At 37.1% G+C, this 22,569-nt stretch overlaps 1 protein-coding gene across 1 annotated transcript; it reads right to left on the bottom strand.

The window, feature by feature from the left end:
• Positions 1 to 9,875: 9,875 nt before the first annotated feature.
• LOC143019859 (uncharacterized) lies at positions 9,876 to 10,433 on the bottom strand. The gene has a single exon (XM_076175840.1). It carries the CDS (start codon positions 10,431 to 10,433, stop codon positions 9,876 to 9,878), a length of 558 nt encoding a protein of 185 aa, XP_076031955.1.
• Positions 10,434 to 22,569: the final 12,136 nt, after the last annotated feature.

Genomic DNA, 22,569 nt, shown 5'->3' with positions numbered 1-22,569 from the left:
TGCTTAAAATTTACACTTTTGCTGGACTTAGATTTTGTATCATAAGTCGTTGAATTTCTCGACTTTGTATATTTACGTAAGCCTTTTGTAGGACTTAGTATTCCTATTTTGATTGTCGATATATTGCTCGACTTTGTGTATTTACGAATGTCTTTGTAGGACTCTATTCTTTGCAAGTCGTTGTTATTTCTCGACTTTGCATATTTACGTATGTCTTTGTAAAGACTGTATTCTTTTTTGAAAGTCGATATATATTTTTGACTATTTATATGTTTACATATCTCCTGGCGGCTTTAGCCGTTTGTGTTCTAAAGGACTCATTGTCTTGTTCTTATATATTTTGTTATATATATATATATATATATATATATATATATATAAACATATATCTATATATATATTTATATATGTATACACATATATATGCATACACACACACACACACACACACACACACACACACACACACACACACACACACACACACACACACACACACACACACACACACACACACACACACATATATATATATATATATATATATATATATATATGTATATCTAAATATATTTATATATATATATATATTATATACATATATATATTATATATATATATATTTATTTATTTATATTTATATATGTTAACACATATATGTATGCATATACATATATATATACATATATATATAAGTATATATATACATATATATATATATATATACATATATATATATATATGTATATATATACATATATATATATATATATTTATGATATATATGATATATATAACAAATATAATATATATGATATATATATAAATATATGATACATATATATATATATAATATATATACATATATATACATATACATACATACATATACCAAGGCTTTTTCCCCCTTCCAAGGGAGGTAGCCAAAAAGGGAAAGGCATAAAAACACTCCCACCCATTTCATCCCTAAATACACTCCACACCCCTCCCACCCTTCCTCTCATCTGAGCACCTCATCTGAGCACCTCCAGGATGACGGGTCATCCCTGCACCCTGCCCACCGCCCTGGGTCAGAAGCAGTGTCTCAAGACACAGCACATCCACAGCAAGGCCGCTTCATTTAATCGGCGACCCCCCCTCTCCGTCCCCCCTCGCATATAAGGAGAGGACGGGGAGAAATCCCTTCGGGCTGCGTCAAAATTTACTCACACATACTACCCCACCCCCACCCCCCACAACATCATCCATATACAACCATTCTCCACTCACCTCTGTCTTCCGTCCTCTCCCTTCCTTCCTCAACAGACATTCCCCTCTTCCCCAAAGCCCCCTTCACCCCATCCATCCACCTCATCCTAGGACGTCCCCTCATGTTCACTCCCTCCACATCTGCCCTCCATACCTCTTTTACTAGTCTTTCTTCACTCATTCTTTCCATGGGTCCAAACCATCCTAATATTCTTTCATCAACCCTATCTCCCAAATCCTTTTTCACCCCTGTTCTCCGCCTCACCTCCTCATTTCTCACTCTATCCAGCCTAGTAACCCCCACCATACTTCTCAGACACCTCATTTCAAACACATTCAAACTCCTTCTCTCTTCTTCTCTTATGTTCCACGTTTCTGCGCCATACAGTGCTGTTGGCACAATCACTCCTTCATACAGTCTCCTCTTCGCATCCATTCCCAAATGTCTATTCCTCATTACACTCTTTAATCCACCAAGGCATTTACTCGCTTCTCTCAATCTACATTCTACCTCCACCTTCACTCCACCTTTTCCTGCTACACTTGCACCCAAGTATCCAAAACTATCCACTTCCTCCAGTCGCTCTCCCTTAATGTTCACTTCCAGTCTACTGCCACTTTCACCCCTTGTACATCTCATCACCTTACTTTTACCCACATTTATCTTTAGCTTTCTTCTATCACATACTCTCCCAAACTCTGCCACCAGCTTCCTCAATCCCTCCTCTGACCCTGCCACAAGCGCAGTGTCGTCCGCAAACAACAGCTGGCTCACCTCCCACTTTTCTCCATTTTCTTTAACCATCTCCAATCCCTGATCCACTACCCTAGCATTCACCTCTCGCACCACCCCATTCATGTATAAGTTGAACAGCCAGGGCGACATAACGCATCCTTGACGAAGTCCCACCTTTACTTCAAACCACTCACTCTCTCCATTTCTAATCCTGACACAAGCTCTACTACTCTCATAAAAACTCTTGACAGCTCCCGAAACCTTTCCTCCTATCCCATAAATCTGCATAACCTCCCACAGTGCCTTTCTGTCTACCCTATCATAAGCCTTTTCCAGATCCATAAAAGCCCAAAAACATCCTTCCCCTTTCCTATAGCTTTCTCACATATCTGTCTTACCACTAAGATCTGATCTACACAACCTCTACCTGTCCTAAATCCACACTGTTCCTCACCAATTACTCCTTCTGTTCTTCTCCTAATCCTCTCAATTAAGATCCTCCCATAAGCCTTCCCTACTACACTTAACAGGCTAATCCCTCTGAAACTACTACATTCACACTTGTCCCCTTTTCCCTTGTAAAGAGGAACTATACAGGCACTTCTCCAGTCCTCCGGTACTCTACCCTCTCTCCAGCAAACATTAAATAACCTCACCAACCAGTCCACCATCACTGAACCTCCCTTTTTCAGACATTCTGCATGGCATCCATCCAGACCAGGTGCCTTACCTGCTTTCATCATCTTTACAACTGCCTTCACCTCATCCTTCCCTATTTCTCTTCCATTCTCCTCACTCATCCTCTCATTTTCTTCGCATTTCCCACTGCAGCTATCTTTCCTTCCCTATCCTCCTTCACATTTAGCAACTCCCTAAAATATTCTGACCATCTTCCCCTTACTGCCATCTCTTCCATTATCATCTCTCCATCTGTACCTTTTACCTTTTCTTCCCTACTTGATTCGCCTCCTCTTCCTCTCTTAATTTCTTTCCAAAACATCTTTTTATTACTTTCAAAATTTTCTGTCATACTCCCACCCCATTTCACATCTGCTCTCCTCTTTGCTTCCTTTACCTTTTGCTTTACTTCTCTTTTCTTTTCTTTGTACGTCTCATATGACTCCCCCGTCCTCTTTTGTAACCAATCTGTGAATGCTCGCTTCTTCTCTTCTACAACCTTCTTTGTTTCCTCATTCCACCATTCACTACCCTTTCTTCTATTTCCCCCTGTCCTTCTTGTTCCACACACCATCCTTGCACACTTTAAGACTCCCTCCTTGAACCATCTCCATTCCTCCTCCACCCCCATCTCTGCTCCATCCTTTACTCCCTCCCACTCCTCCTTCAGCTTCTTTTCGTACTCCTTCTCTTTTTCCTTTTCATTCAAGGAGTTCACTCTAAGAACCTCCCTACCTTTTGTCCCTTTCCTCTTTCTCCATCTATCCTCCACTCTCAGCTTACCTTCCACCAAAAAATGATCTGATATTCCCCCACCCTCTCCCCTTAGCACATGTACATCCTTAACTCTTCCTATCATAATCCTATTTACCACTACATAATCCATTAGCGCTCTATCTACCACCCTTCCCTCCACCACCCTCTCCCATGTGTACTTATGCTTGACTTTCTTCCGAAACACTGTATTTGCTATCATCAACTCTCTTTCTAGACACATTTCCACCATCAACTCTCCACTACGATTCTTTCCTGGAACTCCACACTTCCCAACCACTCCATCGATTGGACCATTTCCCACCCTAGCATTAAGGTCTCCCAGTACTATTACATTGACATTTCTTCCTAAATCCTCTATGCACTCATTTAAATCTATCCAAAAGGCCTCCCTTTCTTCCACGCTCTTCTCACTGCCAGGCCCATATGCACTTACAAAAACCCACATCTCCTTTCCCAGTTTCACCTTCATCCACATTATCCTTGAGGAAACCTCCTTCCACTCCACTACCTGTTTACCTATCTCCTCACTTACTAGAATAGCCACCCCTTCCCTCCCTCGCCCTCTCTTCACTCCTGATAACCTCCCACTTACACTCCCAAACTTACACTCACCCTTCCCTTTCAATTTAGTTTCACTCAAAGCCAACACATCCATCTTTCTTCTCACAAACATACTACCTATCTCTTCCCTTTTACTCTCATCTGTACCACATCCACGCACATTAAAAGACCCAAACCTTAGGGTGCTGGCCCGAGGCCCTCCAGCACCCCTTATGCCTTCACTTTTCTTTTTAGGTTATATGCCCCGTGGGGCTACAGGGAGAAGGATGCCTAGTCCCTCTCCCCGTCTCTTTCTTCTCGCCTCTTACGATCCAAGTGGGATACTTGGTGGCAGTATTCTTTTCCCCCACCACAGGGAATTCCCCCATCACAGAAAGAGAATACTCAGAGAAATGGTACAGGACAGCAACAAGGGGTTGGGGGACAGCATAACGGAGGGACAGTCGTAGTATAAAAGTGTCATCATTTCTCTATGAACAGAATTTCTTCTATCATAGACAAAATGATGTGTGACTCTGGTCCGTAGGGGCGCCCCATATAGACCCTAAAGTATCGACTGCATGCTACTTTGCCACAATAACAAGCAGCCAATACCCCAGACGGGGTATATAAGATAAATATATAATAGAAACATATACATATATATATATATATATATACAGTATATACATATATATATATATATATATTTACGACTACAGGCTCGTCGTAGTGAAGATTTTATTCAGACGCACATGCGCACATGTGCGTATGTGTAACTCGGACTATGCCGGCCGTTCCCACGGTAGGCTTGGTGGACTTCTCGACATCCAACTGTCAGTAATCGACGTAAGAATACTGTTAAAGTGTTGAATTATATATTCATGATGTATTCCATTCCTTTTGTACACTGTCAACCATATTCTATACATTACATATAGATTTATGTATGTATATTGTCTTGTGGATCTCTCTTGTCAATCTTACGAGTTGATTTACGTAAGATAAGAGAAATTACATATTCTCTTAATCTTCGGACGCCGGTGAGAAAGATCTGTGCCTACGTGAGGTATATCCACGTCTAAAGACTCTTAAAGTGATGATTTCTATTCATCGGATGTATTACGTTCCTTTTTTGTGCTTTAACAAACTATTCCATACTTTGCATATGAATTTATGTATGTGTATTACCTTGTGGATCTATCTTGTCAATCTTAGGATTTGATTTACGTAAGATTAAAGAAACTGCATATTTTCGTCGTTCTCGGACGCCGAAACGCCGGTGTGGGCATTCATAGCTTACGTTGCGTTCTGGGAGAAATTGCGTGTGAACCAATATTGGCAACTGCGTCCCTAACTTACATTTACGTACGTATAGATATTCATATAAAAACTATTAAGTTTCTGCTTATCTAAGATTGACAAGGTAACTTTATCAAATATTATTATCTATTCATTGATGTAAAGAATATCCGTGTATGTACTAGGAAATATTCCTAAACACTCTAGTTAATCGTCGCGTCTAGCGACACTTGGCATCTCTCCGGATCTTACGGAGAAGAGTCTATATATATCGTTGCTTGTAACGGTCAAGTTGGACTCTGCTTATCGGAGCCCCATTGTACTTGTCCACTACGTTGGACTTAGATATTATAGTCGTAGTTTCATCTCGACTTGTATTTTCTCGAATCTTTGTGGACTCTGCTTATCAGAGCCTCATTGCACTTGTCCACTACGTTGGACTTAGATATTATAGTCGTAGTTTCATCTCGACTTGTATTTTCTCGAATCTTTGTGGACTCTGCTTATCAGAGCCTCATTGCACTTGTCCACTACGTTGGACTTAGATATTATAGTCGTAGTTTCATCTCGACTTGTATTTTCTCGAATCTTTGTGGACTCTGCTTATCGGAGCCCCATTGTACTTGTCCACTACGTTGGACTTAGACATTATAGTCGTAGTTTCATCTCGACTTGTATTTTCTCGAATCTTTGTGGACTCTTGCTTATCAGAGCTCCCCATGTACTCGTCCACTTTGTCGGACTTAGACTTAGTCGTAGAATTTTCTCGACTTTGTAATTTTTTTTACGTAAATTATTACGTAGGACTTAGTTTCCATTCTGATGGTCGATATTTCTCGACCTTACCACTTATTGTCTTTAAGACTATTTTTTTTTTATTGATTGTCGATATTTGATCGACACTTATATATATACGTGTCTTGGCAATACTAGCCTTTTATGTTCTGTGAATTTACGTGTTTCGGACATTGTACTTTTCGCTAGTTTTGGCGACTTGTTTTTCGATCATTGTTTATTTGTATCTTTTTTAGAAGGAAATAATCATTCTTAAACACAACTCTAGTTTTGAACCTGGCCCTTCCCCATAGGCGTCACAATACATACATACATATATATATATGTATATATATATATATATATATATATATATATAAACTTTTTATCCCACAGTCGGAGAAAAGAAGACACTAATGTCGAACGTTCTGTATATTTCGATCACTAACTGTGACCCTCTTCAGCAGAATGAATACATAGTGGAAGGCATATGCTTATATACATAAATTTGAGGTGAGAAAAGGAACAAGCTCAGGTTACGTGACCGATGCTCCGCAGATCGCGTGGGGTTTTGTGACCTTGGAGTACATGAGGTAGCACATGGCTGACTGCTGAGGTAGTGATGCAGTCAGGTGACCACTGGTCATTTGATATATTAAAATTAGGTAAAAAAATTATTAGGGAAGACTCAATTATTTTCCTTTTAAAGCTACATGTTGATCTATAGATTATTTCAGCATCTTCCCAATTCATGCGGTGATCTTTATTGGCAATGTGCTGAAATACCGCGGAATTCAAATGACCATATCTAAAAGAATTTTTATGTTCTTTAATTCTGGTTGCCAAATCTCTTCCAGTTTGTCCCCAATAGACAGAATCACAATCTAAGCATGGCAACTTATATACACCTGGGTTAATGTCACTTGATGGTCTACGGTGTACATTAACTATTTTCCTAAACAGTGTATTAGGATAATTGAAGATGACATTGATGTTTTCTTTAGGTAATGATTGGGACATTTCATTTATGGAATCATTATAGGGTAATTTTATACATTTATTATCCCATTTGTGTTTGTTAGTAGAGTGGGGAGTAGATTTGTGGAAACTTATTTTAGCCTTGCTAAAGGGCTTTTTGCAAAAAACAATCCGGGTATCCTAATCTTGTAAGTTGTTTTCTTATGGTTGATATTTCTGTATCTAAATATTGTGAGCTGCAAATTCTTAGTGCTCGTAAAAATAGGCCCGAATCAACACTTTGTTTTGTTTTGTCCGAATGGTAGCTGAAAAAGTGCAAGTAACTCCCAGTGTGGGTAGGTTTTCTATAAACTGTAAATGACAAGCAATTCTGATTTCTTCTTATTAAAATGTCTAGAAAAGGCAATTTATTATCTACTTCCCATTCTACTTTAAATTTTATGTTGTTGGCCAAATTATTAAGTTTGTCAAAGAATTCTTTAAAAGAACCCCATTCATCGTTCCATAACGTGAAAACATCATCAACGTATCTATACCAAAACATATCTGGTGGTTTGATGTTAGGTAATAAAACTAATTCAAAATATTCCATATACAGATTTGCTAATACTAGAGAAAGATTTGATCCCATCGAACAACCATATTTTTGTTTATAGAAATGATCTTTGAAAGAGAAAACATTAGTTCTGATACATAGCTCTGTTAATTTTATGATTTTACTTACTGAGAGTGGGAGTTGATTTTGAAATTGTTGTAACTTATTCTTTAAAAACTTTAAAACTTCTCCTGTATCGATTTTTGTGAATAAGGAAACTACGTCGAGACTTAAAAGTTTACTATTGGCTGGTAAGTTATGGCTTTTGATTTTACTTATGAAATCTTCAGAGTGCTTAATATGTGACTTAGAAAAATGTCCTACAAACGGTGAAAAAAATTTCCGTGAGCCATTTTGAGATCTTGTTAGTGCAGGAGTTCCTATTTGATATTATTGGTCTAAGAGGGATATTCTCTGTGTGAATTTTTGGGAGACCATAGAAGTTTGGTAACTGTGGATTAGTAACTTTCATCTTATTGAACATTTCTTTGCCTATAATTTCACGAGCACGTTTGTTAAAATCAGAAGTAGTGTTCTTTAGTGGATTCTTTGACAGTTGTTTGTATGTATCTCTATCATTTACTAAGTCAAAAACTTTATTTTCATAATCTGAATAATTGAGAATGACTATTTTCCCCCCTTTGTCTGCTCTGGTGATGATGATGTTTTTACGTTTGGTGAGATTTTGTACTGCTAATTCGTATCGTTTTGGTAGTCCACAATCTTCCTTGAAACAATCTAATTATCCCTGCATAAGAATCCCTTTTAAGCTAAGTAAATCTTTATCGTAATTGTTGGAAGCCATGAACTTATCAAACTCTACTATATAATCAAGTGCATTGTTACCAGCCCATAGTAAACTTTTAAGTCTCGACGTAGTTTCCTTATTCACAAAAATCGATATAGGAGAAGTTTTAAAGTTTTTAAAGAATAAGTTACAACAATTTCAAAATCAACTCCCACTCTCAGTAAGTAAAATCATAAAATTAACAGAGCTATGTATCAGAACTAATGTTTTCTCTTTCAAAGATCATTTCTATAAACAAAAATATGGTTGTTCGATGGGATCAAATCTTTCTCTAGTATTAGCAAATCTGTATATGGAATATTTTGAATTAGTTTTATTACCTAACATCAAACCACCAGATATGTTTTGGTATAGATACGTTGATGATGTTTTCACGTTATGGAACGATGAATGGGGTTCTTTTAAAGAATTCTTTGACAAACTTAATAATTTGGCCAACAACATAAAATTTAAAGTAGAATGGGAAGTAGATAATAAATTGCCTTTTCTAGACATTTTAGACTTTTCTCCGACTGTGGGATAAAAAGTCTATTTTATCAATGTGCTACGACATTACTTTATAGTAATATATATATATATATATATATATTTATATATATACATATATATGTTTTTATCATTTGACAATTTTTGGAAATAGACTCCCTAGGCAAGGGTTCGAATCCCAGTGGATGAGTCTATTTCCATACATATATATATATATATATATATATATATATACATGTATATATATATATAAATATGTATATATATAAATATATATATATATATATATATATATTGTATATATTATATATTTATCAAATATATATATCATATGTAATATCATCGTCGTCGTCGGCATGTACTCGTATCCGAGTATCATAGTTTCCAGTCCCAAAAGAGGGTTGAATAGAGGAGGGGGGTTATAAGAGGTTAAGTATTATTAGGGTGGTGAGCCTTCTTATGGCTCGTATGGCCAATTCGTGCCCTGAACAACCGACGGCATTGATCGCACTGAATCGTGGGAGGTGGTTGTGGTTGTTTTGTTCTTTCTACCCGTTGCTGTCGTTTAACTACCAGGTTGGCTCTTCTATTCTCTTCGAAGAGTTCCGTGCCCACTTTAATTTTGTTTCTCCACCCATTCCTATCATATGCTGAAGCTTCGAAGGTGTTTGGGTCTATCTTATTTTCCTTGAGGGATTTCTTGAGTTGGTCTTTAAATCGGAGCATAGGGCGGCCTCGAAGGCGATCACCTGTATTTAACTCACTGAAGAGAATTTTCTTTGGTAGTCTTGTGTCCTCCATACGCACCACATGGCCAGACCATCTTAAGCGGTGTTTCATGATCATGGCCTCGATGCTAGTGACTTTGGCTCTTTCAAGGAATGCTGTATTGGACACATAGTCGTTCCATTTGATTTTCATTATTGCTCTCAGTTTTTTCTGGTGGAATTGTTCTAGTTTTTGAGGTCCCTACTATAAAGGGTCCAAGTCTCGCATGCATATAACAGGGTAGATACTATGACGGCGTTATATACCATCACTTTTGTATGGGTGGTTAGGCCTTTGTTCTTGAACACCCTGGTGGATAGTCTCCCATATGCAGTGTGGCCAGCTTGTAACCCGTTTTCAATCTCTTTGGAGGATGTGCTCTGGGTGGAAAGGATGCTTCCCAGGTATGGGAAATATTCGACGCATTCAATGGTGGTTCCATCCATGGTGATGTTAGTTGCTGGTGGATTATCCCCTGGTCTTGGTTGGGCCAATATCTTAGTTTTGGCCTTGTTAACTGTCAGGCCAAAACATGTGTAGGCAGCATGGAAATTATCCACTGATTGTTGGAGTTCTGCATGGGTGTGGGCTACAGCAGCGTTGTCATCCGCATACTGTAGTTCCGTCACATTGATGGTGTTAGTGTTGCGCCGTGATTTGAGTCTGGCCAGTTTAAAAATTCCTCCATCTAATCTGTATTTTATTTCAACCCCTGGGTTGTTGTGGAGTACTTCATATAGCATGGCAACTAAATATAAAGAGAAAAGGGTCGGTGCCAGTACACATCCTTGTTTTAGTCCACATGTGATTGGGAAGGGAGCTGACAGGTTGCTCTAGTGGATTACTTTAGCTGTCATCCCATCATGTAGGGCTTTTATCATGTCAACAAAAGGCTCAGGGATTCCGAAGCGATTGAGGACAGACCACATGGCTGTTCTTGGTACGCTGTCGAATGCTTTTTCGAGGTCATAGATTAGAAAAATGGGTTTTTGCTGTTCTTTTGATTTTTCCTGTAGTTGTCGAGCACAGAAAATCATATCTATGGTTCCTCTAGATGGGAGGAAACCACACTGGGATTCTGGCAGGATAACTTCTGCTACGTTTTGTAATCTATTTAGTAGGATCCTTGCCAAAACCTTCCCTGCAATTGATAGCAAGGATATCCCTCTATAATTCCTACATTCTCTTCTGTCTCGTTTTTTGAAGATGGTGATAAGGAGTGCGTCTTTCCAATCACTGGGGGCCTGCTTTTCTTCCCATGCTTTTAGTATGAGGGAGTGCAGACGCATCTTCAGGACTAAACCTCCATGTGTCAGAAGTTCAGTGGGAATGTTGCCCGGTCCCGCGGCCTTCCCTTGACGCATTTGCTTTAGTGCTACATCTAATTCTTGTAATGTTGGTGGTAGGGACATCCATAGTTGGGGTGGATGTTGTGGCACATTTCGGAGGAAGTCTTGTTGGGCTGCTGAGTTCCTGTTCAAGAGAGTGTTGAAATGTTCTATCCAACGGTTCTGGATCTCATGGTCTTCCGTGAGGATGGTATTGTCAGCTGCCAAAAGTGTCCCTGCAGCAGTGTGCTTTGGTCCGAAAAATTTCTTTGTGCCTGCAAAGAAGCTTTTAAGGTCCCTGCTGTCAGCATAACCTTGTAGGTCTTGCGCCATTTGCTGCCACCATATGTAATATATATATATATATATATATATATATATATATATATGTATATATATATATATACATAATATAATACATATAAATTATATGTTATACATATATAATATGTACAATATATATATATATATAATATATATATATATATATATATATATATATATATATATATATGTATATATTGCAAGCAATCACATCACCGTGATACAAAAATACAAAATAACCACAGGAGAAGGGAATCTTGTAGACAGTAAATACTTTCGTATTTTACATCTTCAGACTGAAGACGTAATATACGAAAGTACTTACTGTCTACAAGTTTCCTTTCTCCTGTGGTTATTTTGCATATGTATATATATATATATATATATATATATATATATATATACATATATATATATTTGAATAATTCGCTAGTGGACAGCGACATCAATCACACATTCCATGACCGTCGCGCAGAGGATTCGAACCACCGCCTATAGACCCAAGAGAGTCGAGTGGTTAAAGGCGGGTGCTGTGGACTCTCTTGGGTCTATAGGCGGTGGTTCGAATCCTCTGCGCGACGGTCATGGAATGTGTGATACATACATATATATACATACATACATATATATACATATATATATATATATATATATATATATATATTCTCACCATACACGAGGTAGGGCGTTGCCCTGGCAGCGATAATGCCTCACGAGGTCTCTCCACAAGGCCCCATCTACATAGAGCTGCACTCTCTCCACTTCCTCCATGGTTCTTCCTCTTGTTTCTATGACTTGTCTGATACCGTCTTTCCATCTCTTCCTGGGTCTTCCTGTTGGTCGCTTTCCTTGTGGCTGCCACTGGTAGTATTTGAATGGGTACTGTTGCTCATTCATCCTCATGACGTGTCCAAACCATCTTAATGGGCTTTTCTCTACATATCTAATATAGGCTCTATTTCCAGCTCTCTTATTATTGTTTCATTTCTTATTTTGTCACACCTTGTTACACCTTTTATTATTCGCAGTACTCTCATCTCTGCTGCTTGTATATTACTTTTCAGCCTTTCTGTCAATGTCCATGTTTCTGACTCATATGTTAGAGCTGGTCTTAAAATGGTTTTGTAAATTATCTTAACCTGCCTGGGTATAAGTTTTTCTCGCATCAGTGGATATAGCGTTTTTAAGTTATTTGTATGGCACTGTATTCTATTTAATATTTCTTTTTCCATTTGACACCTTTCATCTATATTTACTTCTAGGAATTTAAATTTTACAACTAATTTCAGTTTTTCGCCTTCCAACCATATTTCTATCTCTTCTTTTTGCCTTGCGACCATCATTACTTTTGTTTTATTTGTATTGATTTTTATTTTCACTCTTTTCAATGCACTGTTTCAAGCAGCTAATTCATTTTGAAGTTCAATGGGATTGTTTGCAACCAGTGCAATATCATCAGCGTATGCCAATGTGATAACTCCATCTCCAGATCTCAAATTTTCATACATCTGTCCATAAAAAGTACAAAAAGCAATGGAGATATAACCCCACCTTGTTTTACTCCAGAATTTATCTTAAACCAGTTATCCTCACGAGTTTGTGTTCTTACAGCGCTAGTACATTTGCTATATAGACTTTTAATTGTTCTAATAAGTAATCTATCTACACCATATATAGGGTCTTCCAATGTGTCCCAAATCATCTTCCTTGGTAGTCTGTCAAAGGCTTTTTCTAAGTCAACAAACGCTATACACACTGGTTGATCCCATTCCCATCTCTTCTCGATCAGCATTTTCAAGGAGAAAATTACATCTGTTGTACCTCTCTCAGGTCTAAATCCATACTGTCCCTCCTCTAATTTTTCTTCTACCGTCATTCTTAGCCTTCTTTCAAGTATTCTTTCATATATCTTCTCCACATGTGATAATAAGGAAAATCCTCTCCAATTTTTGCATTCTGACTTGTCGCCTTTCTTTGGCACTTTACATATAATGGCTTTCCCCCAATCCTCTGGTACTCTACCTTCACACCAAGCTACATTAAAAATTCTCGTTAACCGCTCGACTGTGTTTTCATTTCCTTTTAGCAACTCTACAGGTATGCCATCGCATCCAGGACTTTTTCCATTTTTCATTTTACTGATGGCAACTCTAGTTTCTTCGATAGATATTTCGTGGTGGTAGTTTAGTCTTAGGCTGGTGTTTTCACACTCATCGTTTAATTCCTGAGGATTTAACAATTCTGAGAAATATTCTCTCCACCTTTCATCTACTTCGTTCTCATCTGTTAGTAACACTCCGGCTTTATTCTTAATTGTATTTACTACTATTTCTTTGCCCCTTTTATAGCTCTTCGCCAGACTATATATGAGCTTCCTAGTTCCCAGCAGATCCTCTTCAAGCTCTTTTCCCAATTTCTTCCAAGAATCTCTCTTGGCACTTGCTTTTACTGTCTCTGCTTTGTTTCTTGCTATTTCGTATTCCAGTCTACTTTCTGGGGTCCGTCTTCTCATCCATCTTCTAAATGACTGACTCTTCTTTTTAATAACATCTCTGACTTCATCTGTCAACCATATAATATTCTTGGTAATTTTATCCTTCATGTCTATCCATTCTTCTTCAATGTCTCTTGTTTCTTGCGGCTCGCTCAGATATACTTCTGAAATCTTTTCCTTATATAATCCTGCCTTTTCTGTTTCTTTTAGATTCTCTAATCTAATTCTTTCTCTGACTAGTTTTTTCATTGGCTTTGGCTTCTTAATGTTTAGTTTCGCAAGAACTAAACGATGATCTGAGTCAAAGGATACCGATGGTATGCTCTTGACATATCATAATATATAATGCATCATATGTAATATATAGAATATAATATATATGATATTTATATAATATATAATGCATAATAGTTAGAATATAATACATTTAACATATATATATATATATATTTATATATATATATATATATATATATATATATATATATATATATATCCGCGCATTGCTGCGAGTTCGTGAATAATCCAACCTAGCCATACCGCACCTAACTTTAACTGTTAACCCTCACCAAAATAATTGTTTTGTTTTTATGAAATATAGCTTTAAACATTCCCCCTCTCAGGTGTGCGATCCCCTACTCGTAGATTGGGAAACCCTAGTTTGAAAATACATGCACACACAAACACAAATATCATGTACACATTCTTTTGCGTGCGTGTTTATTTACCTAGTATTTTACAGGAAGGAGAGCTATGCTCGTGGTGTCCCATCTTCATATCTCATTTTATCTACTGTTTTTAAATTTATGTATTGTTTTTGCATACAACAATTTCTCATCTAACTTGTGCCAAACGTCTGTTACTCTGTGGGGAAAACTGTTCTTTTTCAGGTCTCTTCTATAACTGCCTTTCTTTATTTTCTTTCCGTGTCCTCTTGTATTTCTACTATCCCATTTTATTAGATCCTCTCTACCAATAGTTTCTATACCTTTCGTGATTCTATAAATAGTTATTAAGTCTCTTCTTTCTCTTCTTTGCTCTAATGTCTGTTGCTTAAGTTTTGCTAGTCTCTCTTCATATGATAGTTCTGAGAGTGTTGGTGCCAATTTTGTAATTGCTCTTTGTATTCTTTCAAGTTTTGTTATACATTTTTTTTTTTGTACTTGGTGACCACGTCGTCGCTGCATATTCCAGTCTTGGTCTTATTTAAGTGACTAGTTTTTTCTTCACCATTTCTTCTTCCAGGTATGTAAATGCCACTTTGATTTTTCTTATTAAATTACTCGTATAAGTTTCTCCAAAAATTTTGTTTATATGTTTCTCATGGGACATATTATTCATAATAATGACTCCCAAGTCTTTCTCATTTTCTATTTTTTTATTTCTTCTTCTCCCAATTTATATGATCCCACTATTCATTTTTGCTTCTTCCAAATTCCATTATTCTACACTTCTTAATATTGAATTCCATCTCCATTTCCTACTCAATTTCCTATGATCCAACTATTCATTTTTTGCTTCTTCCAAATTCCATTATTCTACACTTCTTAATATTAAATTACATCTTCCACTTCCTACTCCATTCCCATACTTTATTGAGATCACTCTTTAGCGACTCACAATCTTCAGCGGTAATTTTTTTCAACAATTTTGCATCATCTACAAAGAAGCTTTTATAACTTTCAATTCCTTTATCCATATCATTAATATATATATAGCAAATATTATTGGGGCCAGAACTGTTCCTTGTGGAACACCACTTATCACTTCATCCCAGTTAGAATGTTTGTCTCTTATCACCGCTCTCATTTTTCTTTCATGCAAGAGGTCTTCCATCCACTTTAGCAGTTTGTCCTGTATTTCTCCTACAGTTTCTAATTTCTTAAGCAACTTCTTATGTGGCACCTTATCAAAAGCTTTTTTCAGGTCTAGAAATGCACAATCAGCCCATCCATTTCTTGCTTGTATCACATCTATTAGCCTTGAATAGAAACACATTAAGTTTGTGACGCATGTACTTTTTTTTTCCAAAGGCATTACCCATCTATTTTTGATGATTCTTTCACAAATTTTTTGCTATCGTACTTGTTATAGAGACCGGTCTATAGTTAGTAGGGTCTTCTTTGTTTCCCCCTTTATATATTGGTAATATATTTGCTCTTTTCCAGTCTTTTGGTACTTTTCCTTCTTTCATTGACCTGTTTATTAGACTATGTATTTTGTCTGTTAGTTCATTTATACATTCTCAAAATCCAATTTACTATTTCATCTGGTCTATGCGATATTCTGACATCAAGATAACTCAAGTGTGTCATTATTTCAATCCTTCATACTTTTATTTGTTTCCTAGGGGAGAATTTCTCCTCCCATTCGATATCTCTAGGTTGCATATTCTCCCTTGTAAACACCAATTTAAAATGCTTGTTCATAACTTCTGCCATTTCTATATCCTTTGTGTATTCAACTCCTCCTTGTCGTAGTTTCTCTAATTCTTGTTTGTTTTTCAGTTTGTTGTTTACAAATCTGTAAAATAGTTTTGGTTGATCTTTACATTTTTCTATAACATCTTTTTCGTACTTTCTCTTTTCTACTCTGCATACTTGTACATATTCATTTCTATAACTAGTATAAATTTTCCATTTTTCAGGTCTTTTGTCTTTTTTCCATTAAATCCAAGCTTTTTCTTTTTTGTCTTATAACTCCCTACATCTTTTGTTGTACCAACACTTTACATATTCTTTTTCTTGCTTTTGTCTTGGGACATACTTTTCCACTCCTTTGTAAATTGTACTCAAAATATTCCATTACTCTTCTACTGTTGTTTCCTCCTTGTGTATTCTTTCACAGTCTGCTTTTTGAAAAAAAGTCTTATTTTATCAAAAACAAAAATTCATACATCAATCTTCCTTTTCTATATTGTTCATTTTTTCACGTATCTTTCCTCATTTAGTTCCAGTTCAACCAATATGTGGTCACTTTTACTTATTGGTGTCTAATATTCAATCATGTCCACTATTTCAGGTTCTGATGTGATTATTAGGTTTATATACCTAGTATTCTCTTGAATCCATAGCGTTATTGTACGTTCTATACTTACATCAAGTAGAACATTTCCCCGTGGGTCGTCTCCACCCCTCACTACCATCTCTTCTCAGCAGTTTTCTTTACAATTAAAGTCACCCATTATAACTATTCTTCCTCCATCTTCCATTATCTTATTTAGTGTTATCCTTGTGTCTTCTAAAATACTTTTGTGTTCTCTCTCTTCCCACGAAGCCGTTTTAGGAGGCACCTAATTTACTATAAACTTCCTCCTCTTCCCATCCCTGTCCTCCAATTCCATCATAATAATTTCTACTCTATTCTTTCCATATGTGACATTCCTCACATATATATCCTTCTTATTTAGGAACATAACTCCACCCCCTTGTTTTACCTCTCTGTTTCTAATCCAATAATCATATGCACCATGTCCTAGACTGTTGGGTGGTAGTGGACCTTTCAGTTTTGTCTCTACAATTCCCATTATGTCCGGTTCTTTTTCCTTCAGGTAATCATTCAGTTCGTTGAAGCCTGTTATTAAGCCATCTATATTTGTGTAAGACACTTTTAATTTTCTGCTACTTCCATTGTGTTTTCCGTTTCCCTTCTGTTTTCCTCTGCTATGAACCATTTCCTCACTTTCATATTCACTACTCTCTAATAGAATTTCTCTCTTTCTGACTATTTTTTCTTAGCTTTTAGTCTTTTTGTTTTCTCATCCTCTCTTTCCTATTTATGTATTTCTCTTTTTATCCATACCTTTTTTTTATTGCTCACTGTCTGCTAGTTTCCCTGTTTTTGCAAAGATATTTTCTGCTGTCATTTGTGACCTCAATTTAACCTTAATTGGTCTGGTCTTATCTGTATTATATTGCCCGATTCTATACATTTCTTCTATTTGTTTTCCTATTGCTGGTTCATCTTCTTGAACTGCTTCTAATATATCATTTACTTTTTCCTTTTCCTCCTTTATTCTTGTAGTCCTATTTAGATTATATTTATCTTACATCTCTAATAAAACTATACATATCTTTTTATCCGCTAAGTCTTATTTAGGTTATGCTTCTCTTCCATCCCTAATATAATTATACATTTCTTTTTATCTGCTAAGTCTCTTACTATTGTCTCCTTCTCCCTCCTCACTCTAATAACTGTGACTTTAGTTTGTTCTTTCATCTGCTGTTCCATTATGTCCCTAAATTCTATTTTATTTTTCTCCTGTACCTTTTTCTAACCACTTACCTCATTTGCTATGGACTCTTTATTCTCTTTATTACTCCTCTTCAATTCCTTATTTTCATCCTTTACTTCTCTTAACTGTCTTTTTAATCCTACTATTTCTTTAGTTAGGTTTTGGTTCTCCTTATTTAGTTCTTCCAGCTTATGAACTCTATCAGTAATTGACTTTATATGGTTAAACTTATCTTCCCAATATTCTTTCAATTCTTTTAGTTTCTCCTCTAAATTTACTAGTCGGGGTAGGTTGTCATTTCCTCCCTCATTAAATCCATAGAAATAGTTATCTTCATCTTCCATTGCGCTGCTCATATCTATATTTCTAATTTTTACGTTTTTACTAATCACATCAACTTCACCATTATCGTCAGGCCGTCTCTTGTTTAAATACCGTCTGAGTGGTTCCTGGGCCCTATTTTCCCCTTCCTCATTTACTTCCATTTTCCTCAGTAATCCATCTCCTTCTCCTTTTTTCACCTTTCTACTACAGCACGAGCTTTCCCCTTTCCTATTAATACAACACAGGTACTTCCTTGTCGTTATGATCTTCGAAACTTGTAGAAATCACAGGAGTCCAGACTTCGCTACCACTCCGACTGACGTGTGTGTGTGTGTGTGTGTGTGTGTGTGTGTGTGTGTGTGTGTGTGTGTGTGTGTGTGTGTGTGTGTGTGTGTGTGTGTGTGTGTGTGTGTGTGTGTGTGTGTGTGTGTGTGTGTGTGTGTGTGTGTGTGTGTGTGTGTGTGTGTGTGTGTGTGTGTGTGTGTGAGTGTGTGTGTATGTGTGTGTGTGTGTGTGTGTGTGTGTGTGTGTGTGTGTGTGTGTGTGTTTGTGTGTGTGTGTGTGTGTGTGTGTGTGTGTGTGTGTGTGTGTGTGTGTGTGTGTGTGTGTGTGTGTATTCACTTGGTCTTTATTCACATGGTCTTTGGATCACGTGTTGGACTCGTGATCGACAGCTATTTCCCTCCTGGAAGAGAGCTCAGAGCTCGTAGGTCCGATCTATGGGTAATGCTATGACCTTGCACACACACACACACCCAACTCCCCGCCCACGAGAGTCTGAGTAACGACCCGAGGCACATCGATACCGAAATAATTTCGGCCCTGGGCAGGATTCGAACTGGGTGCTGGGAGCATTTCTGCTTCCCAGTTCAACGTTCTACCAACTATGCCACCGAGTGTGTGTGTGTGTGTGTGTGTGTGTGTGTGTGTGTGTGTGTGTGTGTGTGTGTGTGTGTGTGTGTGTGTGTGTGTGTGTGTGTGTGTGTGTGTGTGTGTGTGTGTGTGTGTGTATTAGCAAAATTATTTCTACCACTGTTATTATTGTTGTTATCATTGTTGTCACTGTTGCTTGTGTTTTTTTGTCATTATTGTCATTGCTATCATTGTTGTCGTTGTTTTATTATTGTTATTATTATTATGACTTTTTTGTAGCCGCTCACGTTCTGACGAAATGTATAGCTGACCGCTCAATATTGTGGGGGACTTTTTTTTAATTGTTCAACGTGAAACAAGTTTCCAATAGTCATCTGGGTACCAGTATCTGCATATTTCGAGGTCTCTTACCTTTTCTTCAGTTGGGTGGAAGTAGTAAATATTCTGATAACCTGAGTTTATATGTTACATTGAGTGAAATCCCCGAGTGTGGCTTGTGATCTACTGTCCGTGTCTGATATGACCAGGCTATAAATATGGAATTCTTGTCTGTTTTTCTTTTTCTTTTTTTTCTTCTTTTTTTATGGAAGTATTAATTAATTCTGCACTGTATTTAAAGGTAGTCTGATTTTTTTCTTAAAACCACTTCTGCTATCTAGACTGTGGTGATCATTTGTTCGGTAAATCATAGAAGTATTATTTCTCATATCTGCTGCTTGTGGTCTTTTGTCATAAGAACATAAGAAGAACATAAGAAATAAAGGAGACTGCAAGAGACCATAAGGCCTACACTAGGCAGCTCCGTATCCATCACCACCTGTCATCCCCATCCATAAAGCTGTCTAATCGTTTTTTAAAACAACTGATAGTTTCAGCGCTTACTACGTGGTTACTAAGTTTATTCCATTCATCGACCACCCTATTTGTAAACCAATTCTTGCCTATTTCCTTCTTAAATCTAAATTTGTCCAGTTTATACCCATTACTGCGAGTCCTGCCCTGTTGTTTTATTATGATGACCTTGTTTGCATCACCCTTGTTATAGCCTTTGATCCACTTGAACACTTCTATTAGATCACCCCGCACTCTGCGTCTTTCCAGAGAGTGTAAGTTTAGGTGCCTAAGCCTCTCTTCGTAAGGCAAACTTCCGAGTCCTTGTATCATTTTGGTCATTCTTCTCTGTACTGATTCTATGAATTTATGTCCATTCTATAGGACGGAGACCAAAATTGTACCGCATAGTCAAGGATGGGTCTAACTATCGCTAGATAGAGTTTAATAATTACCTCTGCACTTCTATTCGTTACCGTCCTAGCAATGAAGCCTAATGCCCTGTTTGCTTTATTTCTGGCGCTAATGCACTGCTTCCTGGTTTTAAGGTACGGACTCACCAAAACTCCCAAGTCCCTCTCGCACTCAGATTTTTCTAAAAACGTGTTATCTAAGTTGTATCTATTTTCGGGGTTGTGTAGCCCTACGTTTAACACGCTACACTTAGAGATATTGAAGTTCATTTGCCATTTCACCGACCATGTTAACAGTTTATTAAGATCATCCTGCAGAATCTCTGCGTCTTCTCCTGACCTAATTAGGCGTCCTATTTTAGTGTCGTCCGCAAACTTACTAACATCACTATTTAACCCATCGTCTAAGTCGTTTATATACATAATGAACAACAAGGGACCCAAAACCGAGCCCTGGGGGACCCCGCTAGTAACATTGCCCCACCTAGATTTTATTCCATTTATGGTGACCCGCTGTTTTCTGTTACTAATCCAAGCTCTAATCCATTCTAACACTTTTCCTCCTATGCCATGGGCTTTGATTTTATTTAGTAGTCTCTGGTGTGGCACTTTGTCGAACGCTTTGCTAAAGTCAAGGTAAATAACATCGTAATTTTCATTGTTGTCTGACGCCTTATATACCTTAGTGTAAAAGGATAGAAGATTAGTCACGCATGACTTACCTTTGGAGAAACCATGCTGTGAATCACGAATTAAATTATGCCCTTCAATGTGTTTTCTGAGTCTATTTACTATTATTGATTCAAGCATTTTTCCTATAACCGATGTCAAACTGATTGGCCTGTATTTGCATATGGTCGATCTATCTCCCTTCTTAAAAACAGGAACAACGTTTGCCTGCCTCCAAGCAGTTGGAACAGAACCAGTGTCTACCGATTTATTGAATATTTCAGTTAACTGGTCGCAGATTTCAAATTTACACTCTTTAAGCATTCTTGGAAAAATTTCGTCCGGACCCGGAGATTTTGTAGCATTAAGTCTGTCAATCTGCTTGATAACTTCTTCTTTACTAATGCTGATATTAGTTAGACTACTTTCTTCATCCCCTCTGAAAATCGGATCGCAGTCAGGTACTTTATCTAACCTCTCATTTGTAAACACCGATAGAAAATAATTGTTTAACTCCTCACTCATTTTTTCTTCCGATTCTATCATGACATTTTCATCGTTTTTAATTGGTCCTATTCTTTCTTTATTTTTTGTTCTATAGAGGTTGGGTTGGGTTGGATTTTGCTTGACTGGCAACCTTGATTTCATAATTACGTTTCGCTGAACGTGTATTCCTTTTAACCAGCTTTGCCATTTCGTTATATCTTGATCTAAGGTGTGATTCCCCGTTTTTTATTTTTACGTAAAGTCCTCTTTTAATTCCGATCTCATGTCATATTGCGCTGTGTAGCGGTGGTGGTAGAGTCTTTTTTCAAGGGAAGTTCTCCTGAATCCAATATAATTATTTTGAACGCATGTGTGGTCATACACTACATTGTTTTCATTGTTCTCTGGTATTAGATGTATTGTTCCTCATAATGAGTAACACGGTTTTATATGGTTTGTAAAAGCAGACTAAGTTTATATCAATATTGTGTAATGGGTTAATTCCATTGTTAATTATTCCGTGAATAGCCTTTTCCTCCTTTTGTTATATTCACTGTCATTTTGTTTTGAAGAACTTTCAAGAATTCCTCCATTGTGCAGCGATTACAATGCTCTATAATTGCATCAGGAAATCCATTCTTGATTGAGAGTTCTTTGATGTATTAAAGTTCATCGTGAGTGTCTTCCCAGGTGCTACATAATTCAGTAATTAACTATTCGCAGAATAGTTAATTACTGAACGTTACTCCCATATTCAAAAAAGGTGACAAAAAGAAATCAAATAACTATAGGCCTATAAGTTTTACTTCAATCGTAGGAAAAATGATGGAAACTATCATCAGAGATGCTATCGAACATAATTTAGAAAGTAACCGTTTAATAAATGATAGCCAGCATGGTTTC

This window comes from Oratosquilla oratoria, chromosome 38 (genome assembly GCF_046742065.1).
Source record: "Oratosquilla oratoria isolate Oo_2021 chromosome 38, ASM4674206v1, whole genome shotgun sequence".
NCBI lineage: Eukaryota > Metazoa > Arthropoda > Malacostraca > Stomatopoda > Squillidae > Oratosquilla > Oratosquilla oratoria.
Note: the sequence above shows the minus strand (reverse complement) of the source record. Positions and strands in the feature narration are given on the sequence as shown.